General features: G+C 34.2%; 2 protein-coding genes and 1 long non-coding RNA gene across 3 annotated transcripts; all 3 read right to left on the reverse strand.

Annotated features, from left to right (window-relative positions):
* Positions 1-22: 22 nt before the first annotated feature.
* LOC122844103 (major histocompatibility complex class I-related gene protein-like) lies at positions 23-24,340 on the reverse strand. The gene is made up of 4 exons (XM_044139295.1): positions 23,966-24,340; positions 2,732-2,998; positions 2,104-2,382; positions 23-363 (listed from the first exon to the last, which is right to left on the reverse strand). Exons 1-4 carry the CDS (start codon positions 24,024-24,026, stop codon positions 23-25), a joined length of 948 nt encoding a protein of 315 aa, XP_043995230.1. The 5' UTR covers positions 24,027-24,340.
* Positions 7,749-14,175, reverse strand: LOC122844008 (major histocompatibility complex class I-related gene protein-like). The gene is given in 9 exon segments (XM_044139212.1): positions 7,749-8,069; positions 8,552-8,569; positions 9,692-9,802; positions 10,145-10,215; positions 10,217-10,448; positions 11,743-12,045; positions 12,356-12,634; positions 13,426-13,686; positions 14,035-14,175. Coding segments are annotated over 9 exon segments (1,383 nt in total). The 5' UTR covers positions 14,087-14,175; the 3' UTR covers positions 7,749-8,013.
* LOC122844014 lies at positions 17,549-19,188 on the reverse strand. The gene is made up of 2 exons (XR_006372809.1): positions 18,514-19,188; positions 17,549-17,900 (listed from the first exon to the last, which is right to left on the reverse strand). It is a non-coding gene; the product is annotated as an uncharacterized LOC122844014 (long non-coding RNA).
* Positions 24,341-24,590: the final 250 nt, after the last annotated feature.

Consider the following 24,590-nt stretch of genomic DNA (forward strand, 5'->3'; position numbering starts at 1 on the left):
TGTGGGAATAAAACCTACACTACTAAATTGTATTTGCTGAATTTTTTACTTTGTCCTCACCTTCATTTGTCCTTATTTTGCTTTTCTCCAGTCTGGTGACAATATTCTCTTTAAAACCAGAGAACTGAAACACGCATTCATACTTTGCCCAGTCGTCAGATGGAACAAATGAAAGATTCACATAAACACTCATCTGGAAGGTCCCATCATTGTTGGGGAGGATTTCTTCTTTAACCCCACCATCATGAATCTCCTCTCCATCTTTCCTCCAGAACATCTCAGCTCTGTTAGGATAAAATCCTGTAGCGTGGCAGCTGACTGGAGAGGAGCTATTCTTCTGGAGGAGAGACACTGAGGGAAGACCTGAAGATAAATTAAACATTTGTAGTTATTATTAGCTTTAAAGACCATTTGTGATTAATATTCATTTCCAGTTTTACCATCTTGACACTTTTCATGTTACCTCCCCTGACTCATAGTTGGGCCTACCAATATTTCAATATACACTGAAAGTTTAGATAAGTAGATTTTTTTGATAAATGCAATTGAAAGTTGCAGTATGTTGCTTATACATATTGGTTAAAACTGTAACTATGTTGTGACAGTATAGTATAAGACATATTCTGTGAAAAAAGAGCTCCTCTGCCTTATTCCTGTCATATATTCAAGAAAAAAAAAGTGCATTACTTTAGCTAGCAACAGTAGTTCAGGGACCCGGTGAAGGAGATAGATTTTTTTTCACAGATTATCTGTCTCATAACAAAGTGGCGCAACATGGTGACAACTTTAACAAGTATAGAGAGAACATTTTTTTTATTAAAGTTATATAATGCAGCTTGAGTAATATGCATCTACATAGCATTTTTTGAGAAGTCTGCATTGTTTTATGTATATTTTGCAAGTTGTCTGTGACTGTTGCAAGTGGGAAGAGACATTTCAATGAACTAAAACTAATAAAAAATTAAGCAACCTATTTGCTGTATTGTTGGTGGACTGTTGCATGTAAAATTCACTAGTAGCAAATATTGTGCTAGTATCAAAAGCAAGGCAGTTGCAAGCCTTTAAAATTGTGATGCTTTTGATGGGTCAGATAGACTCAAGAAACTGTAACAGTAGTTGTGCAGGGAGGGGCCCAATCTAATTTTTTGTCATGGGGCCCAAGATTCCTGGTGGAATCCCTGGGTCCATACCCAGGGACAGATAATCTGTGAAAAAAAACAACAACCTACTCCACCAAAAACAACCAAGCATCCATGACATGAGCTCTGTTGTGGTGAAGCAGCTGTAGCATAACAGAGAGAAAAGAGAAAGGTGTGAGCAGCACATACACAGGGGTGATTGATTGTGCCAAGACCCTCCCCCTGGTTCTGACTGATTGTTTTTTACTGCATTGTGTATTTGTTCAGACGACAGCAAGACCACAGGGAGTGTTGAAAATTTGCTTTGGGTTTAACCAGGACTTGCTTATGACTTATGACTGATCATAACCTTTGACCTCTCCAGTCCCAAATAATAATGACTTAATTTCATATAAGCAACTATTTGAGTCGCAATTGTTATTCCATAGATTTAGTTACCATTTGATAGTATCTGGTTCAAAAAGGACTAATTGTGGACCTTTTTGAATGGATAGAACATCCTGCAAAATTAGAGAGCCGCTGCTGAGTTAACAAGTCAAATTGGGCCAGAGGAGCAGCAGGTGGCTGCGCTGTAATCAAAGGTGATCCGTTTATAATTAGTTTAGTTTATGATGTTCCATCAGCACAACTGCAGTTAACATTTGACTCCAACATGTGCAGCTGTCCCAGATGAGCATAATGATCATCAGTTCCAGCCAGAGTTTGGGGGAGAAAAAGAAAGTCACACATGATTTTGTCCAACTTTTTGATCCACAGTAAGAGAAGATTACTGTTCAGCTCCTGCTTTTTAATAAATAAGTAAAAAAACATACTTTTGTAAAAGTTATTTTCTGCAGATTTATCATAGAAAACATCAGTGGCATGACAATGTAGTAAATACACAGGCCAGTATGTCCATGGTTAAAAACATAAACATAGTTGCGTAGTTTACGCTACTTAATGTCAGTGTGCTCTGCTGTAATACCTGTTTTCATCAGTGAGCTCCTCCCATAGCTCACATACGTCATCAGCCACTCAACACATGTTTGAGTTAAGTAGATCTTCTCAAGTTCCTGTACAGCTCTATTATTTTCCCAATTCTGTTTGGTGTTGAAAGCTTGTGGTTTTGGAGTGATCCATGATTGTCCTTTCAGATCCAGTGCAATAAAATCTTCTCCATCATAACCAAACTGATCATAACCTTTGACCTCTCCTGTCTCATCATCCCACTCACAGCCATACATCTGCTGAAAGATGGGCACTCCTGTGACAGAGACAGACTTTATTCAACTTGAGTGTTTAAAATACAATTTATTAAATACCCTAAATGTGTATTTTATTGTGACAAACTGATTCATTAAACAGAGAAACATTCAAACATATATTTTGAGCAAATATTCAAACTTTTTATTTATGTCACTACATAAATAAATGAAGTTAGTTTACATTTGACTGTATCAAGCAAAAAGGCAAATACTTTTAAATAAACAAGAACTAACAATCATGTTTAAAATAAACAATTACATGATAATTTGCAAAGATCTATGAGGGGATCTTTGCAAATTCAGTACTTGAAAAATATGTTTGATTTAAGAAGTGACACATAAACAAACCTCCGCTCTGGTTGTAGCGTTGTTTTGCAATTTCTAGGTTTTTTTTGAAGGTTCGCTGTTTAGCCAGACATGTTTCTGTTTCCTCCTTCCAGTAGTTTGGATATAATGATCTCAGGTCATTCATCCAATCCTGTTTAGGAATATTTTCATTTGTTCTGCTGTCACAGTAACTTATCTGAACTTCATCCACCAACCCAACAGAGACGTATGATGGGAAGTTTTCTATTCCTGAAGATGCCGTGTAGAAATACTTCAGAGAGTGGGTCACTGTAAGAAAAAGCACATTTCTAAATGTTTTACAATTTCAATTCCAGTAAAACTCATAACTAATTTAAACTCAAGGTATCATATTTTGACCTTAGAAAAGTGACATCTACTTTTATAAGTTCATGATTATTTTTCTGTCCAAAAGGTAATTTTAAGCCAACTACATTTTTACATCCTGCTGTTTTGATGTAAAAATTTCATGAACCAACATCCTTCACAAGTCACTTCCTGAGATCAAAAAGCTATCCTTTGATCCTAAAAGCTTTTTAATATATTTTTAAAAATTACATAAATTAAATTAAACGATTAAATTAAGGTTATTGCAACATTGCTTTGACCCTTTTTAAACATATTACAATTTGTTGGAAATAAATTTTTGCTTGTTTATTTTTATCTCAACTAAAGTCAGAGTAACAACGCACTCTTTAACAACAATCCACAGAACCAGCCTTCTTTATCGAGTTCTTGAGCCTTTTTAGGTCCCTGGCTCTGATGCTGCTGCCCCGACAGTTTACAGCAGAAGAGACGACAGACAACATACAACGACAGACTACGAACTAATTTGTCAAGGAGTCCTTTCTTTGGAGATGTATGCATCCCTGACTCTCTCTACAGACACCCAAACATGACATACCCTGAAAATGCTTGTAAAATACAGTTCACAATGACATGGGACTGACATTAATGACTTATTAAACACATTTTGTCAGCCCTGAAACTACAAGAAACTATACATCCATGACATATACTTAACAACAAATGCCTTTTCAAATAGTGATTGTATGTTCATTAGCTAAGAACTTTTAACTAGAGTTACAAATTATTGATAACAATTGATGTTATTGACATTAATTTGAAATTTCCTCATCAGATATGTATGGTAATGCTGCAGTAACATCTATAAATGCTGTGATTTTAATCAGGGTATAAAGCAACCTGAGATAATAGACAGTTTGCTTTTACTATGAATATTGATATGGTGATTATTCATAGGCAGATGGACAGTGCTTACAGAGTTTTAATAATTAAATTCTGCATCAAAAACATGAAAGTTTACAGTAATATATCTATAGATGGGGTAGTCTACACATAGGTAGTCTGGATTTAAATAAAATTGAGAAAGATTGTTACTTTTTTAAATGCTTTTCAATATCTGTGATTATATAAAGGCAATAGGACCACTCATTTACATTGAAATTACACATCAGAGGTTAGAGTGACACCTACAGATAATCAGACAAAGAAAGCCAAGAGCTTTCTTGCAAAATGATTTACATAAGCAACTGCTCCGTGTTTGTGAGGCTTTCATTCTGAAATCCTACAAGAAAATCTTACCTACCTATTTACTTTTCGTATAAGGTTTCTCCAGAAGTCTCCAGAAGTACCTGACAGGTTCCCTTGTATGAAAAGACGTGGCCAGCTGCATTCTAAGGCGTGTTAATTTTCTGGGGCTGGATGCTGCTCGGGCTGCACAGTGGCGCAGTTGGTAGAGCTGTTGCCTTGCAGCAAGAAGGTCCTGGGTTCGATTCCCGGCCCGGGGTCTTTCTGCATGGAGTTTGCATGTTCTCCCTGTGCATGGTGGGTTCTCTCCGGGTTCTCCGGCTTCCTCCCACAGTCCAAAAACATGACTGTCAGGTTAATTGGTCTCTCTAAATTCTCCCTAGGTGTGTGTGTGAATGTTTGTTTGTCTTGTATGTCTCTGTGTTGCCCTGCGACAGACTGGCAACCTGTCCAGGGTGAACCCCGCCTCTCGCCCGGAACGTAGCTGGAGAGAAACCAGCAACCCTCCCAACCCCATTAGGGACAAGGGTGAACAGAAAATGGATGGATGGATGATGCTCTGTTTTAACTGATTTTAGTCTTTTAAAGGGGTTGCCTCAATTTTATCAGGGTGTTTTTAAATCCTGTGGCCTTTTTAAACTATGTCGTCCGCAGGCGCAGACTTCTCTGCATTGGCCTTTAGATGAGCCTTTAGTCTGTGGGTCCAGACTGGATGTATGTCGCGGCACAATACCTGGACTGTCGGAGGCACTGTGCAAGTCCAAGATGACACCATTGAAACACCTGGTGGAGACGGCTGTACCGGACTTTGCCAATGCCCAGGCCATTGCTTCTCTGCTTGGGGAGAGGTGTTTCCTGCAGCTGCTTCAAGAGAGAAAAGCTTCACCGGACCCGACAGACCTGATCCCTGATTTGACCCTGAATACCAGCTTCACAACAGACAGTGGTCCTCTGCTACCCAGCAAAGACTCACAGATGAGCCTTCAGAGTACAGATGTTCCAAACAAGACGTTGACCATTTCTGCTCCCCTGTTAGTTCCCGTTTTCCCCCTAACCTGCACCTACCATCCACCTCCAACATATCAGTGATGTTTAATTGCAGTTACACCTTTTACACCATTTCAAGCTCAATGTCAAAATCGCATTTATAATTTCTTTAGCTTCTCTGATTTATCATTCATTTATAATTGTATGATAACCATAACTTATCAGTTGCTCTTATTATATTAATGTGAGTTATTACAGATGTTCTCTAAAAAAAAAAAAAAACAAGAATAATCCATGATTCTAATTATTTGATACCAAAGTTACAGTTACTTGTTTTACTTGCAAGCACAGCCACTAATGTAAGTGTAAATATTATTATAAGTAAACCAATATTAATATAAGTATTTTACTTTGAATCTTATTCAATTACTCAAAATGTTTAGATTTCATTCTTTAAAACTTTCATACTTTGAAATAAGGAATAGTCTCAACTATTTTTATAAATCTGCAGGCTGGAAACTTATTTCCTCTTTTTCCAGGAAACCTGCTTTTCCTGTTTCATGACTCTCTCTGTCTGACTAGGATTTCTTATGATTAAATAGAAAAAAGTAGAATTAAAGCAAAGTTTTCAGGAGACAAAAACAACACACACAACCAAATTGATTTTATTGAAGTTAAAGTCTACTGTTGGGCCTAGATATCACTTGTGTGATTAATTTTAAAGAAAACTTTATTTATTGTTACTGTTAAACTAAAATCTCCAGCATGGGGAAGTGGGATGATCTCGGGTTTTCTTGACAATATGTTGACATGTCAGACTGGAGGTTAAGAAGAACTACACTTTGTTAGAGACCAGGTCCTTTGATCTGAGAAAAATCACTTGTTTATACACAACCAAGAAAGTGTTTATTTTTAAAAAAAGGAAGGAATAATATGCAGTTCTGCTCCGAGCTAAATCAAATATTCCAAACTTAAGCAGACTCCATGCCAGATCGGTCAAAGCCTGGGTTGATAATGGTCTTCACTGATACTGTCATTCTACTCAGTCGGTATCCTGCATGTTTTATTTCTCTCTCTGGTGGTAGTTACTACTTCCTAATGTTCTGCAGAGACCTGCTAATCATCTATCACTAATCCATGTGAGTTGAACCAGAGAGAAAACTAAATCATGCAGGATGGACCGTGAGGACTGACTCTGGACACCCCGGACCTACTGGATACCTGTGGACTATTATTGGAAGGAAAATAACCTGGTAGCAACCATTTGATTCAGGTTTTCTGCAACAGGGATGCATCTAAAAGATGCTATTCCTTATTGATTCCTGTTGTGGAAAAAAATTCTATTTCCAAGCACTGTTCAGGTGAAATCACTCAATCAAGTTTATTCATGTATTGCACATAATACAGAGAACTCATAGACAATCAGCAATGAAGCAGGTCTGGATTAAAAGCTCGCCAAGCTCTGCCAGGCAGAGACAACACATGAGTTTTATACCAAAGATAAAGGATTAACAACAAGGGGAGAGACAGTCTGGTTCTGACGCAGCTGTGGAAAACAACTTCCAACCTTCTACATGAAACCCAAATAGTTCTTTTGGTGAGAGTTCATAAGCAGTTCATATGACATGACTAGCAGATGTGACCTTATTGTAATTTTTCCATGACATTCCTGAGATAGATAAGGAATATACATGCAGTACAGACCAAACATTTGGACACGCCTTCTAATTGGATTCAATTAGAAGGTGTGTCCACTGATTACTCCTTTCAAAGTAAACTGAAATCCAGACTAACTTAGTAACCAGATAATATTGTATATTTGTGTTTCTTCGTGAACAGAATGTCTAAGAGGTTTACTTTCTATTGAGGGCCAAGAAGGGACTAAATAAATTATTAATTAAATGTAGCATAAATAAAAAAATGCTTTACAATTTTAATTTTATCCGTTAAACCTGCCCATCAAAGTCGAGGAGAGGGGCTAACATTGATCTGTTGATCTTCATTAGTTTAGTCTGATTCTTTTAGGAAGGATTTCAACATTAGGAGATTGTTATCCAAACTACATGGTGGATGAAGTCAAAGAACTGCAAATATATGTTTAAAAACTATAAATTAAACATTTAAAAAGAAATAGCAAAAAAAAAAAAAAGCTTTACAAAAATTAATTCAAATTTAAAAACTTGATGAATTTAGGAACTAAAATGTTTATCCAAAGGAGAACCTGTTGCCAACAACAACTCATGCTCCAGACAGCATCTTTTATCTTTTTTATGCCTCAACATTTTCAAACTAGAAATCAACTAACAGCAGAAAAGAATCAAGTCTTTCCTGTCATTATTGTGGAAAAAATCCTTAAGATTAAGCTTCAATTACCTTCTAAAATTATAAAGCAATAAAGATTGTGTCCTTTTCAAAGCATCTTTTCAATAATATTTGATAGAAAGGCCAAATAATATGGAGCTCACTGAAGATGTACATTTTATTTTTATATGGATGCAGAAATCTAGGAAAACTCAGATTTTCCTGTCCAAGGTCCTCATTTGTTAGGGCTTTTCTTTTTTCTTTTTTTTCTTTGCTGTTGAAACAATCAGTAAGCAGAAATTTATATAATGTTTCTATAAACTTGTGTTTATTCATTGTCTACATTCAAAGCACTGAAAAAGAAACAAGTTTTAACAATGGGATCTCACTGTTGTAGCAACAGTTTGTCTGATGAGGAGCTGTCTTTGTTGTCGTTTGAACTTCCACTAAGATGAAGATGAAGTCTGTGGGATGGAGGTTGAAGGCTTCATTTCATCAGGAACTAGAAAATAAAAATATGTCATTTTTTATTTGGCCTGTTTTAAGTTTCTTTTGATTTAACTGGGTTTCTTACTGGTCCTATCAGACAAAACTCTAGCAGTGAAACTAAATCTCTGACCCTGAGTTTAGTGGTTTGTGATTGTTGACAGGTGTAAAAAAACACAATGTAGATTTTTGTCCTGTTCTGCATAATTACAACACTGTCTCCTTTCATTTGTCCTTCTTTCCATATTTTTATCGTTCAGCTCTAGTAACAGGATCATAAACTCTTAATTCACTGTTGATTCACAAACATCTGAAGTCATTTTTTCTGATGTGGTTCAGCTGCAGAAACAATTCAGTCTTTCAGTTCTACACAAAAGTTATTGAGATTAAATTTTATCCAGTCTCACATTAGTTTTAAAAATGTATTGTGGGCCTCAGAAAACATTGTAAAATGACACAAAGAAGACAAAAATCTGACAAAACATTTTAAATACTTACTGGCAGCAGGTTTACGCTCTGAAAAAAACAAAAAAAAGATTTAATCAGTTGAGAACTCAAATATTTTCACAAATTTAAAAAATAAATATTAAGAGATTAAATACACTTGAGCCTATAATATAAACTTACTGTTATATTATAGGCTTTTTTAGATTTAGATTTTAGATTACCTGAGTCTGTGAGAGAACATTTAGCAGCTTTACTGTAGTTTCTCCTCTCTATATAAAGTTAAATAAAATTATTTATTAATGTTAAAAACAATTGAGTTATTTTTTCCCCCCTATTTTACATACATTCAACAAATATCCTGCTAAAACTTCTTTCACTATCAGGTTTGTTTATTTCTGAGATGCTGGTTATGTTGCTTTGTTGCAGTTTCTTTATCCCCCTGCAAATTCACCTTTTAATAAATTTGTACAGAGTCATGGGCTATTGTTACGTTGCCATTATTTAAATATCACATATAGCATTTTGTTACTCCTGTAAGTAATAGAAGCTTTACTTGTCCTTTAAAATCCTTTAACATCATTTTTAAACTTCAAAATGTCTCGCCAGATTTGTAGAGCATTTTGCATACAAACTTCCTGACATCCTTCAAATTGTTCCTGATCTTAATTAAATGATAGTCTTTGACAGTCTGTCTTGTCAAAGTTACATTTTCTGGCATTTAGGGAATCTTTAAACTATTCAAAATTTGCAATGCATTTTTTAACAAAATATTAGAATTTTATGCAACTTTTTCTTCAATCTGTCCTGTGAACATTATTTTTAGAGAAAGTTCACTTTAATGTCTGTGACATCAATACTGTGACGAGTTAAATGTGTTGATCTGAGGAGGAACTATTTGTGGTTTTAATTAAAAATTATTTGTGTTTATTGTTGTCGTTCCTGCAGACACAAAACCTCTGAGGAATCTGTAACTTAAACATCTTTAAGACACAAAAGCAATTACTATATTTTAACTTTGTTTGGTTTTTGCTTCCACAACTGTGAAGAGTTAAAAAAAATGTTTTGTCATTATATCAGTTTTACATATTCACCAAAATGACTAAGAACTTTGAGTTCATTTAGCAGTGATATTTTATCAGCTCAACTCAAAACCTACAATTTAAAAAAACAAAAAGATAATTGATTTCTCACCAGTTTTCTTTTTGTAAAGAATGACTCCAGTCACAATGAGTCCCGTCACAACAATGAATCCAATGTTTATCACTAACACAATAGTAATGTTGACCATGGAGGTTGAATTTACTGTGAACAAAATAAGAAACAATTGAAACATATTAAACAAACATTTATGTGCTACAATGAGCCAGTGTCCATATTCAGATTATAAATCATTTATAACAGTAAATTCCTGTTGCTAATTTATTTTAAACTCTTTTTATGGAATACCATCATATTCAATAGACTAGAATAAATATTACACTGCAGAATCATAATTAACCAATTTGCAATGGAAACTGCAATGGACAATTTAAGGTTTTTTACTATAAAAAATTTACAGTTCTGAACTAATAAATTCAAGAACTAAAGCATTTCTACATTAAAGTTAATAAAATGCTCTAATTTTTTTTTTTTTTTTATTCTCACCTTCATTGGTCTTGATTTTGATTTTTTCCAGTTTGGTGACAAGATCTTCTCTGACTCCAGAGAGCTGAAACACATTCATACTTGTTCCAGTCTTCAGGTGGAACAGATGACAGATCGATGTTAATATTCATCTGAAAGGTCCCATTATTGTTAGAGAGAATCTCTCCTTTAATCACTCCATCATGAATCTCCTCTCCATTTTTCCTCCAGAACATTTTTGTTCTGTTAGGATAGAAACCTGTAGCGAAGCAGCTGACTGGAGAGGATTGATTCTTCTGGAGGAGAGAAACTGAGGGAAGAACTGCTGAATATATAAAGAAAATATTTTTAGTTTATTCATAAAGATAAACATTTACAAAACAAGATGTAAGCAGGTTAGTACTAGAGTCCAACCATTCAGATCTTTTATGTACCTGACAGCTGGACACAGTGATTTAAATTTTTTTCCTAATATCTTTAATTTGTTCAGATTTCGTTACATTAGACCTGAAGTGAGTAGTAATGTGCTACTTTGCTCTTGTTTAATTTAATACAGCAATCCATAAAGTATTTAAATTTTAAAAAAGGAAATATTATTATAGTATTTATAATTATCCTCTGCCCTAAAATTGTCAACAAAATGACTACAGTTAGTGAACTAGGCCTGATAATCTGTCTTGTCATAGTTACATTTTCTGGTATTCAGGGAATCTTTAAACTATTCAAAATTTGCAATACTTTTTTTAAACAAAATATTAGAATTTTATGCAATTTTTTCCTCAATCTGTCCTGTGAACATTATTTTTAGAGAAAGTTCACTTTAATGTCTGTGACATCAACACTGTGATGAGTTGAATGTGTTGATGTGAGCAGGAACTATTTGTGGTTTTAATTTAAATTTATTTGTGTTTATTGTTGTCGTTCCTGCAGACACAAAACCTCTGAGGAATCTGTAACTTAAACATCTTTAAGACACAAAAGCAATTACTTTATTTTAACTTTGTTTGGTTTTTGCTTCCACAACTGTGAAGAGTTTAAAATTTTTCTTTTCTCATTATACCAGTTTTACATATTCACCAAAATGACTAAGAACTTTGAGTTCATTTAACATCTCTATATTTTATCAGCTCAACTCAAAACCTACAATCTAAGACAGTAAAAAAAGATAATTGATTCCTGACCAGTTTTTATCATGTAACAATAAATCCAGTCATAATGAATCCAATGTTTATCACTAACACAATAATAATGATGAACATGGAGGTTGAATTTACTGTGAACAAAATAAGGAACAATTGAAACATATTAAACAAACATTTATGTGCAAAATTGAACATCTTCAATGAGTCAGTGTCCATATTCAGTTTATAAATCATTTATAACAGTAAATTGTTGCTAATTTCTTTTATACTCTTTTTATGGAATACCATCATATTCAACTGACTAGAATAAATATTACACTGCAGTATCATAATTAACCAATTTGCAATGGAAACTACAATGGAAGTACAATTTAAAGTTTTTTACTCTAAATATTTACAGTTCTGAACTAATAAATTCAAGAACTAAAGCATTTCTACATTAAAGTGTATGCTTTAATTTTTTTATTTTATTCTCACCTTCATTGGTCAGGATTTTTGTTTTCTCCAGTTTGGTGACAAGATCTTCTCTGACTACATAGAGCAGAAACACACATTCATACTTGTTCCAGTCTTCAGGTGGGACAGATGACAGATCGATGTCAACATTCATCTGGAAGGTCCCATCATTGTTGGGTTTGATCTCTCCTTTGTCCACACCATCATGAATCTCCTCTCCATCTTTTCTCCAGAACATTTCAGCTCCTTTAGGATAGAAACCTGTAGCAAAGCAACTGATTGGAGAGGATGGATTCTTCTGGAGGAGAAACACTGATGGACGATCTGCAGAGTAAATAAAGCAAACATTTTTAAATCCTTTATAAATAAAAACATAATTTGTTTGTAACTAATTTATTTACACCAAATACATTTCAAAATACAGTGAAAGGTTGGTAAGTTGATTTCTGAACAAGGTTGTCTGATGTGGAAGGAAAATGATGATACAACTACATAAAAAAAATTTGTTGCAAAGTTCAATAACTGCTTGAAAAAAAGTTATTGAGGAATGTTCATACAAAACAGGTTCACACATTAATGTAGTTGTGTATTTTAAATAGCTGTGTATTTTAAACTTCATAACATTTTGTAATACCTGTTCTCATCAGAGAGTTTCTCCCATAGTTCACATATTTCTTCAGCCACTCAGGACAAATCAGAGTAAAGTAGTTCTTCTCATTCTCTACAAAAGCTTTATTATTATTCCATTTGTGTTTGGTGATGACAGCTTGTCGGGTTGGAGCGATCCAGAATTGTGTCTGTGGGTCCAGTGTGATGAAATCTTCTCCATCATAACCGAACTGATCATAACCGTTGACCTGTTGAGTCTCATCATTCCACTCACAGCCATACATGTGCTGAACAACGTGAACTCCTGAGACAAAGAGACAGACTGTCAGAAACACCAGTGACTTTACAACACGACCATTTGCTTCTAATAGAGTTCTAATGCAATAAAACTGTTCAAGCAACAAAAAGCACTTTAAATTTAAACCATGAGTTTGTGTTTATATCTCCAGAAAACTGAGTTTTTTTAAGTGGGGTATGTTCAGGTACATCTAGCTTTAGTTGTAATTAGGACAGCACTATCTGTCACAAATATATTGTTTTTGCATTTACAGTGTGCAATATTAATAATAACTTATTTCATAAGATTGTCTTTCAAGTCATTTCCTCTTATTTATATCCCCAGAACCAAACCTGAAGAAATATGGGGAAATATTGGAGCACATATTTTCAGTTTGAAAGCAGGATTTCATGCCTTTCTTCTCAAAACTTGTGATGCTTGTACTCAAAACTTCTGCTCTCTTCCAAAAAAATGCTGAGCTTTCTCAAACTTTCTCCTTGGGCTCAAAACTTGTTTACGCTTGGATCAAATCTTCACTTGCAAATCTCTCTGCTTGCTTGCAAATTCTTTTCTGCTCACAGTGGAACAAAAAAAAAAAAAAAAACGTACCGTTGCCTGGCAACCTCTCAGCCAATAGACTGAAAGTGTTGTACTAGGTGCACTTGTTTCCGTTAATGCATGTGTGGTACTAACCACACATGCACTAAACGGAAATTGTAGCAACCTGTGCCATCCATCTATCTATCTATGAGACAGAGTGTCTTTCTTCTCATTAGCAACAACAAAAATTATTAATAAATGGTGAAATCAACACAAACCTCCAGTTTGGTTGAAGCGCTGCTTTAAGATTTCAATGTTGGCTCTGAAGGTCTGCTGCCAACCCTGAAGGCCTCCAGTCTCCCTCTCCCAGTACTGCTGATCCACGTTGTGCCTCATCCAGTCCTGTTTTGGTTCGGCTTTCTGTATGTTGCTGTCATAGTAGAACATCTGAACATCATCAACCAACCCAACAGCCACAAACTCTGGGAAGTTTGGGACTTGAGAAGATCCAGTGTAGAAATACTTCAGAGAATGAGTCACTGAAAAAAGATAGTAATATGAGAATTTACAAAACAACAAAAATATTTAAACATTTTCTATAAGTTAAACCAAGCAACATATGGAATAATTATAACAGTCAAACGTTACATTAAAAGATCATTCAGAAGGCCCACAGAAACATCTGCATCTTCCAGATGCCGCCACCAGTTAATCTATAACACCAGTCCATTTTGTTTAATTTTAGACAATTATATTTTAAATAAATGAGTAAAATGTTTAACATTCGGCATCCAGTAACAGGACCTATCATTAGACGAACGTCGAAGAAAAAACACAAAGTTCTTATAACAACACTGATCTTTAAATATTTAAAATGTCTAACTCACCTGCGGTAGAACCTTGAATTCCCACTAGAATCAGAAACATTAAGGGCGTCATTTCGCCGATGTAAATGCTGAGCTCCAGTTTCAAGCAGCTTATTTCCTCTTTCTGTGAGAACAGACTGAAAAGTTAAACAAGGAAGAGGAAGCAGGTAGAGTCTGCGTCTGAAGATCAGCTTTCAGCCGATGAGAGGATCCTGGGTGCAAGCGTCACTTTAATCTGGGTTAAACAGCGTAATAAAGGCTTGTTCACGAAAGTGAAAGTTAACTCTGTTAACTGTTGTTAGATCAACTTAAGTGGAAGATGGAATCTGATATTTTTTCTATTCAGTTCAGTTTGGAAAGGAAATTTAAATATCAGACACATTGCACTAAATGTAGTGTTCAATATAAAAAAAAGTTTGAATGATGTTTTTCTTTATTTTGTCAAAATAAGAAAGACTGAGAGGACTTTCTTAGATTAAAATTTATTTCAGAAATTTCCTTTTTCCCTGTTTCCTTTACTATTATTTTTGTTTCTCTTTAGTTCTTGCTTATATATTTATAGTGTCATTTATTTGGGGAAAATAAAGCCCAAAAGTGTGATAATAATTTTAGGTTGTTTTAAAAAAATTTGCTTGTTACATGTGTTATGGCCCCTGGCCTCTTGAGGTTGTGCAGGCTCCTTTTTGTTATACAGGTTCAGCTGTGAGAGCACACCATCCTGATTGGCTGCCTGGAGGCTGCAGGAGAGCTGCTACTCCATTGGATCAGCAAAGCCAATCAAACGCTGATGAGGTCCACCTGCACCATATAAAAGGCCTGGAAATCATTCCTCCATGGGACAGCTAGCAGGAAGAGGTTTTGTAAAGCTGACCACCACATTTGGTATTTGACAACTGCTTTGGGCTGTTTGACCAATTTGGTTCTTGCTATTGCTAAGTAGTTTGAATCTGCATTAAACTTTGTACAAGCTAGAGGCTTGTGTCGGGAGGTTTGGTGCTCCCTTTTGTCCTTTCTTTTGGGTTGTTTTTAAGTTTACTTAAGACTGATTTGTTTGAACCTCTAGCAATATAATTTGCATTTAACCAATCTTGAATTTGTTAACCCTTTTCTTTTGTTTTAATTTGGTTATGTTGTACTGTGTTTTGGTTCTGTGAAACCACCTTTTTTGTAATAAATGAATAAATTTATTTAATCCCTTTTCTCTGGACATTTTTATGTTATCGCCCCTGGACCCCTAGACCGTGGGGGCTCATCCGGGATACTCGTTAAGAGGATCCCTTTGTCCAGAGTTAAAAGAGGAACATTTTGGGTTGTCTGTATCCAGCAACAATGTCAGTTTCATTTAGTTTGTCTGTTTAGTTAGTCAGTGCCTGGTCACAGACTAACCAACCTAAACTCAAACCATTGGAAAGTTTCTATTCAATTTAAATTTATAAATACTTTATTGATCTCAAAGGAACATTAAATGTAGCTGTAAATCATTAATTCAGATTGTATTCCTTATACTTTTACTGACTCTTTGTCAGGGCATGAAGTTCATCCATCTTGTTCGCTGTAATCCAGGTTCAACACCTGGTTACCAAATTACATTGTTGTTGTTCTCCTGAGGTCCATACAAAAGGCGATAAAGTTATGTCACTTCCTGTTTCCTCACTTCCTCAGTCAGACTGAGAAGTCTGTTTGAAAGGGTTTCAAACCTTCAATCAGCAGGGAGTTCCTCATGTTCAGTAATTAGTAAAGCCTCTTATTGATCTAACCGATCTTACAAAGTCATCTCACAAACTCTCCTTTTGCTGCCAGTTAAAGCTAAATATGTTAGCTCTGCTCTAACCAACCACAGCAGCTGCTCACCAGAACACAAGCTTTGGACCCATTTACACTTTGAAACTATTTAATGATTTTGTCTCATGTAATAGGATGAAAACAAGTAATTGCAATAATATATCTATTGTTTTCTATGAGAACAGGATAAAAGCTAAAGGTAACCAAATTTATTTTATTTTATTTTTTTTTTCAGATTTTTTATTTTTATTTTTTGGACTGACTTCATTTCCCTGTGGGATCTCTGCTTGTTTGTTTTGCTCCTGATTTGACTGTAATTAATTTCTCCCTCTAAACGTCGTCTTTGGGGTCAATAGGATCATGTTCTTGTGATGTGAAACTCCTGAACCTAGACTATAAAATTAAACTATTCAGTTTGATTAAGAAACCCAGTAAACTGGTTACACAGGTAACGATCTCATGTTACCTGTTATGATAAATGAAAGAGACGGTTTGAATTTTCTCCTTCTGTCTCTTCTTTGCTCCTGCACACAGGAAAACGTTCAGCTTCAGATAAATGTTTCCAGCAACATCTGAACTTCATTGAAGACAATATTGAAGAACAAGCAATGAGTGTAACCATGGTAACACATCAACTGCACTGGGATATTGAGTTCCAGTGCTGTTGATGTTTATAATCCGGGTTAAACTGAGTTCATCTGGTTCCATAGTGTAAAAACTGACTTGATGTTTGGATCTGAACTATTTCTCTCAAACTGACTTTTCTACAATATTCTAACTTCGCCTGATATCAATATGATACTAAAATAATTGTTGTTTGAAGTTATGAAAATCTGATAATTTAGAAATACATTATATTATAAATACATTATATTATACGGCCCACCTCTATTTGTCATTAGTTTGTACTCAGTGGTTTTGGCTCTTGATGTAAAACTTAAATTTTTTCCACTATAATAATCGAAGGTTTTCTAGAAAATTTTTTACTGGTTCACAATATTGCAGAGAATTTTTCTTCACTACTGGAACATCAAGGCCTACAAAAGTTCACCTTGGAGATCCAAAATGGCCAATGAGGCCTTCACTGCTGAGGGCTCATCATCTCCAAGTGAAGGAATTTGTCTTTAATATTTTCTTAATTGTAATTAATTTTCTAAGGCGCAGATGGAGCACCAGCTCACAGGATCTGTTTCGGCCCAACATCTTGTTTCTGTGTGTGCATCCACAGCACTGCTTTCCTTTCTTTTAGAAATGGTTATTGTAACATTGTTTTGCTTAAAAAAAGAGCTTAACTGCTTTTCAATCTGTACTGTTATTAGTACAGGGAGAGTGCACTAATACAGTATTAATATTTTCCATTTAAATCTTTACTAATACAGTCTCTGTTTCAACTTTATTAGTTATTTATTTATTATTATGCAAATATTGACATGTCTATAAATTAAATTAGGACGTTTCATCATCATCACTGTAATGAAATCAAAGCCCAGTTTTTAATATTCAACAGTTAGATATTAATATCTTGGTAACTAACTGGATCAGATAAATAAATAAATACCATTTGTTATGTTACAGTCACCACAAAAGTATCAACTATCTCCATTTAAATCTGATTCATGTGTTACATCTGATTTACTCTTATGTTTTCTAATTATACATTTATATAACTACAGTTGGCATATTAATCACTGATTGTTTTACATAACTAAACCTAGAAACCAGACAAAGTGCAGATAAACTCCACTGGTCAAAATTATTGTTTAAATAAAAAGTTTAGTTTATTATTATTTACAGAACCCAAAATAATGGCAACACTTTTCAAGACAAATATGTCCAGAAAATGTCAAAACTATTTTATTTAACAGTATTTGAACCATCCATCCAAGTCCAGTTTATTTGTACAGTAACAGGTCGGGAAGGTGCTGGTACCACCAACAGGTGAGAGGCGGAGCCACCATGAACTGGTCACCAGTCCATCACAGGCATTTGAACCAGTTAGTGTTAATGTTCCTCAGTTTTAAAACTGTATTCATAAGAAATCTGTTGAACATCAGTAAAATGTCAGCAACACATTTCTTGTGTCAGTGGAGAATCTACTGATGAATCTACAGAGAGAAAAAAACTAAGATTTAGTTACAAATAAAATGCTGGAATTAAACTCATTTAACCAAACAGAATAAATTTACAGAACCCAAAAGCTGAGATAAAATCAAAACTTTTCTGTTTAAGATTAAAATCCAAGTGACTCAAAAATAAAACCAAACACAGAAATGGCTCAATATTTAAATGATTTTGGTCTCCTTTTCATTTTTTTTGCTTGTTTTGAACTTTCAGCTTTAAGACACTTGCTTTGAGTTTTTGTTTTCCTTTCTGTTTGTTTTTCTTTTAAACATTTTTAAATAGGACTCTGTTTCTTCAATATAATCAATTAAAACAAACCATCAGATCAAAAATAGAAATCAATAACTTTCACCTAGAACAACCATCCCTATTTGACAAAATAACAAAGTCTATAAAAACACTCTCAAAACTAAATAAACTAAAATCTTCAACCAATAATGCACCTCAAATTCTGATCACTAAATGGGAAAAAGATCATATCATCCACACAGATAATCAATCTTGGAATAATGTCTGCCATAATATTTCAGTATCTCCAACAACTCCAAGATATTGTTGATACAATATAAAATAATCCATAAAACCCATTTCACTCACCACAGGATGCACGTTAAGAACCACAACATCCCACAATCCCCCTCTGTCTGCTCACTTGGTAATCTGGATGAACTGAAGATGAACTCCATCAGACCCAAACTCCACTGCTTGTGGCTCTGACTATCACCAAGGAAACAAGAAAACAACACTGAGAAACTGGAAAAATAGGATAAAAATCAGTAACTCACAATGTCTAGATCTACTTACATAACAGATATTAATGGAGCAACAGTTGGCAATACATAAACACTAACTCAAATAGTTAAATAAAATATATTCTGTGTTTTTAGAAAACATTTCATGGTGAGTTAATGCTGTGGCAAAGGAAGGACCAAGGGAGAAGAGGGAAATAAATAAGATCCAGTGTTTTTCCTTATTCTTTATTTATTCTTTGTTCTTGCACATAATTATTTATTTGCAAGAACAATTATTATTTTCTATATGTTTGCTTTGTTCAACATTCAACTCACTTCTTGGTGTTTACCTGTTTTGGTTTTTTCATACTTATGGAAGAAATATGATTTCTTCTGGATGCTGACCGTTCTCCACAGCTATAAAGTCAAAAATGTGAATAAATGTTTTTTTACAAGCCAATGTAAAATATACAGAAAGATCTCCAGAAACATAAGATAGAAATACTTTCAGAAAATACAGATAGTGAGTGGCTTTACTTGTTTACTTACGAGAAGGTGGACGCTTGGCTGAAACAAAAGAGAAAAAAAGAGTTATGTTACCTTACCTTTAATAAAAACTTTATTTTCTGCTTTATTTTTACAGAAATCACAAAGCGGCCATTTTTAGGTGAAAATACATCTAAGCAAATAATTCACTACTAATTTAACTGAGCTAAATTTAGTACCTATGTGATCTAAATGTGAGACATTTTTGAACATCTTGAATCAGTTTTAGTTAACATTAAAATTTAAATAACATTAAAAAATAAATTAATGTTTCAGACTCAGGGCTCCTAAGTTACTGTCCAACTCCTCCTACCAGATAAACCACAGAATATTATAATATATTAGTTCAATGAATGTGTTGTGTGATTATTATGTTCTTAATGTTATGGATAAATTGAAAAGTTTTTTGCAATTAGAAAGAATCCATTTCTCAGAGATTTTTTTGAACGCTGAATAATTTCTGTTTGTAACAAACTTGGTCACAGAAGAGATGCTGCTGGATGAAAATAATTTCTGTTTATAAATTACTATTCATGCCAATTAACTAACATTTACATTTTTATGAAAACAAACTAAACTTCATCCAACAGCAGCTTGTAAAGCTACACTTTTAATTCCAGTTCAGTATAAATAACATTTCTTCATCATCATTCCAAATATTTTTGGTTCAAATATAATAATAATAATTTCTTGTACACTGACATTATTGCCACAGCAGCATAAAACTGGTTCAAACTGAATCAAATGAGTTCAAATTTTCTTGCTGAGCTCAAATTTTCTGGTATTTTTCAATGATTTACAGATTTTTTTCATGGACTTCAGTCTAATTTACAACCACTGAAAGCAGGATGTCTTCCTTGGTCTATACAGATAAAATGGCTCTAAACTACAGATACACATGGAGCATCATTGACTCATGTCTAAATTAGGTCTATATTTAGATTTACCATTTAAATCAGGTCTATTTGAAAACCAACAATCAAAATATAAATTTCTCACCGTTTCTCTTCTTGAAAATAATGAATCCAATCACAGCAATGAGATAAAGAACAGCCGCAGCAACAAAAACAGGGCCGATCACATTGATATTTGCTGTTGAGAAAACAAACCAGGTCACATTCAGAGAGTAACTGGTTTCTTTATGTTTCTTATCACACTTTGTCTAAACATCATGATGTTTTAGCTTTTCTCATCTTTTGCTTGTTCTGATTTCTGTTCTCTACGTTTTTCTTGCACTAAACACAAACAACTCAAATATTCAATGTATCATTTTTCAGTCATTTTTAAAAATTGTTCACTTAATTAGAATAGAAATTAATTTTCAACTTTTATAAGAGAATGTTGAGAAAGTTACACAAAGTCAAACTTAACCTGAAAACAATAAGATAAACAGTTTTAGATGAAACTGGTGCTGATTTTAAACTTGTAAAACCAAAAAGAAACAAAAACATTTAGAGCAGATTGTATTAGCAGCAAATCATTTGTTAAACTTTTATTTTATGATAAATGCTTAGATAATAATCCTGAGATAAAAGATTGTGTCTATGACCTAAAACTGAATGTAAATCTAAAAACACAATCAATCAGTCAAAATATTGTAATAATCAGATATTTAACAAACCAATGTGGTATTTTATATAATTACTTACATTCATTAGTCAAGATTCTTGTTTTCTCCAGTTTTTTGATGATGTTTTTGACTCCAGAGAGCTGAAACACACATTCATACTTGTTCCAGTCTTCAGTTGGGACAGATGACAGATTGATGTTAATATTCATCTGGAAGGTCCCATCATTGTTGGGCTTGATCTCTCCTTTCTCCACACCATCATGAATCTCCTCTCCATCTTTCCTCCAGAATATTTCAGCTCTGTTAGGATAGAAACCTGAAGCGAAGCAGCTGACTGGAGAGGATGGAGACTTCTGGAGGAGAGAAACTGAGGGACGATCTGCAGAGCATATGGAGCAAACATTTTTAGTTATTTTATAAATATACACCAAATTTTTACTAACTAATTTATATTAACAATATAGATTTCAGCTTACAGAAAAAACTGGATTTATGAACAATTAATTAAAAACAGGTTGAAAAGTCATTTAGCGCCATGGAAACTGATGAAGTTTATATAAAACAAGGAAAACACATAAATGTAACTGTGTGCATTAAACTATTTTATGTTTTGCAATACCTGTTCTCATGAGGGAGTTTCTCCCATAGTTCACATATTTCGTCAGCCACTCAACACATGTTTTATTTAAGTAGAACTTCTCATGTTTTAAATCATATATATCATGATTCCATTTGCGTTCGGTGCTGACAGCTTGTGGTTTTGGAGCGATCCATTGATGTGTCTGTGGATCCAGTGTGATTAAATCTTCTCCATCATAACCAAACTGATCATAACCTTTGACCTCTCCGGTCTCATCATCCCACTCACAGCCATACATCTGTTGATATATGTGAATTCCTGAGACAAAGAGACATCAGTGAATTTAAAATACAATCCATTAATTTGTTCCAACTGCATCTCAGTGTAAAACTGTTCTATCAAAAATAAACTCCAAAATCTTTTGCACAAATTAACTAAATAAACGCTTTTGAGGGGTGGCATAAAGGCATTTATGCCACCCCTCAAAAATAGTTCATTTTGTTTATCATGTGTTCATAGCTCTAAATGGGACAATAGCCACAAATAATTAAACAGTTATACTGCTTTATGTTCCAAAAATTTAATGTTATGGGTTTTAAGGCAGAATTTGTTATAGAAACAATTTCCAATGATCAAGTTTCAGAACATAGAGGAACGTAGAAAAAAATTTACTGGATTAGAAACAGAAGTAAAAACATTTAGATGCACAATAACTAAAATCATGTGTAAAATAATCACTGACAAGATAATTTACACAAACAATGTGGGAAACATAAAAAATATGTGAAATGTACAAAGTGAATCATGAACAAACCTCCAGTCTGGTTGAAACGTTTTTTGGCAATTTCTAGGTTTTTTTTGAAGGTTTTCTGTTTATCCAGACATGTTGCTGTTTCCTCCTTCCAGTATTTTGGATGTTCTGAACTCACTTCATTCATCCAATCCTGTTTAGGAATGTTTTTATTTGTTCTGTTGTCACAGTAACTTATCTGAACTTCATCCACCAACCCAACAGAGACGTATGATGGGAAGTTTTCTATTCCTGAAGATGCCGTGTAGAAATACTTCAGAGAGTGGATCACTGTAAGAAAAAACACATTTTTGAATATTTTAACTTTATTACTCATATCTAACATAAACCCACTTCATCAGGTTCTGTTCTGATAGATGAAAAAATATAAAACACATCTAGTTTTTTATATTTTGCTTACTTATCTGTCCAAAACTTCATATTAAAACAGACTAGCAGCAACTCAAGCTCACTTTGAAATAATGGATCTAACCTTTCAAAATGTTTAATTCAGTATACATTAATAATTAAGATTCCTTATATCAATCATAATATTGTCTGACCAGAACCCCAAATCAACCAAACTAAGCGTCACAATATTTAATATTATTCTAAAACTTCTCTTATATCAATAGCAAAACGTTTCTCCATGTGGAAATCTGAATTAATTTTACCCTTTAAAACAGTCTTTGTTTCCCATGAACTTTTATTGGACTTCTTTTCTTGATTTACATGGAAATATAAGCTGGATGTAGGACCATTGGTCACAGTTTATTCTTTAAAGTGTTTAAATTGTTAGCAGATAAACACGGACTGTGGAAGAACCACAGTGCTGGTTCTGTTGGACTTCAGTGCAGATTTTGACCATCTTGATTATGACATATTACAGAAACGACAGGAGAGTTGGGTCGTACCCTACGCCAATCAACTAGAGTAGATAATGTAAAATCATAATGGTTACAATTGCAACATGGTTAGATAAAAAGAAAACAACTTAATGCCCGGCTCACTTTGTTTAATTTTAGACAATTCTCTATTAAATGCACAAGTAAAATGTTTAAAACTCAGGACATATTATCTATCATCGATTAAACCTCAAAATAACACAAAGTTGTTAAAATAATACAGATTTTTAGACCTTCAAGTACGGTGGCCGACAGGTGCAAATGCGCAGCAAAAGAGAAAACATGCAAACAAAAAAAGACACGCGCACATATTAAATGCGGCAAACAAAAAGCAAATAAAATGCAGCAAACAAAAAAGAAGACACCCCAGAATGAAATGCAGCAAACAAAGTGTTGAAAACGGAAGTGCTCCAGACCACTAGGGGGACTCAAAGAAAATAGTATTCATTTCTTCATTTCTATGGGACCAGATGCAAGATTCAGAGAAAGAAATTTGAAAGAAAGTAAAGGTGCGTATTACTATATTTCTTTTCAGATACGCCGTCTTTTATAATATTATAGAATAACAGAATAATTTATGGGTAGCGTGATATCTGAAAAGCGTATCTGAAAAGAAATATAGTAATACGCACCTTTACTTTCTTTCAAATTTCTTCTTTGGTCTAGTGGTCTGGTTGCTGCACTTCATTCGGGGGTGTTTTCTTTTTTGTTTGTTGCATTTCATTCGGGGGTGTCTTCTTTTTTGTTTGCATCTCTCTTTTTGTTTGCTGCATTTCATTCGGGGGTGTCTTCTTTTTTGTTTGCTGCATTTTATTTGCTTTTTGTTTGCCGCATTTAATTTGTGCGCGTCTTTTTTTTGTTTGCATGTTTTCTCTTTTGCTGCGCATTTGCACCTGTCGGCCACCGTATTCAAGTATTTAAATTCACCTGCTATAGACTCTTGTATTCCCACTAGAATCAGAAAAATTAAGCTCGTTTTTTCGGCCATGTCAATTCTTGTGCATCCACTTGAAAGCTGCGTGATTTTTCTTCCGAGCGAAGAGACTCTGAAAATAAGGAAGTAGCGCAGGTGTGTACCTGAACTTTGGCATTCACCTGAGCCAATGGTTCGTCAGGGGCGTAAACGTCACTTGTAACTGGGTTAAACGGTGTTGGGGAGGTTTGTTACGAAAGTGAAAGTAAATTGAGTTGACGTATCAGATCAGTTGGTGGAACCTGACTTTCTTCTGTTCAGGTGATTCAGAATTAAGAAAAAAAGTGTCAAACGCAAATTACTTGTGTGGTTTCAACATACCCCTCCTCCCACCCTAGTTCAATAAGAATGTTGAAAATTTTATCCTTTAAACCTGCCCATCAAAGTCAAGGTGAGGGACTAACATTGATCTGTTGAACTTCACTAGATTCTTTGATAATCAAAGGCTTTTGTGAAGAAGGATTTTCATCAGGTTTTCTGTGAGTTCATTAAAGAGACTTTACAATTAGCAGACATTAGGAGATTGTCATGCAAACTATGTGGTGGATAAAGTCAAAGATCTGACTGGATGCCAAAGAA

This window comes from Gambusia affinis, linkage group LG14 (assembly GCF_019740435.1).
Source record: "Gambusia affinis linkage group LG14, SWU_Gaff_1.0, whole genome shotgun sequence".
Classification (NCBI taxonomy): domain Eukaryota; kingdom Metazoa; phylum Chordata; class Actinopteri; order Cyprinodontiformes; family Poeciliidae; genus Gambusia; species Gambusia affinis.

Coding starts and splice junctions, on each gene's coding strand:
- LOC122844103 (XM_044139295.1), bottom strand. CDS start 24,026: ATGGCCGAAAAAACGAGCTTAATTTTTCTGATTCTAGTGGGAATACAA. Junction 2,999..23,965: donor AATACAAGAGTCTATAGCAG/GTGAATTTAAAT, acceptor TTTTTCTTACAG/TGACCCACTCTCTGAAGTAT. Junction 2,383..2,731: donor ACGCTACAACCAGAGCGGAG/GTTTGTTTATGT, acceptor TCTCTGTCACAG/GAGTGCCCATCTTTCAGCAG.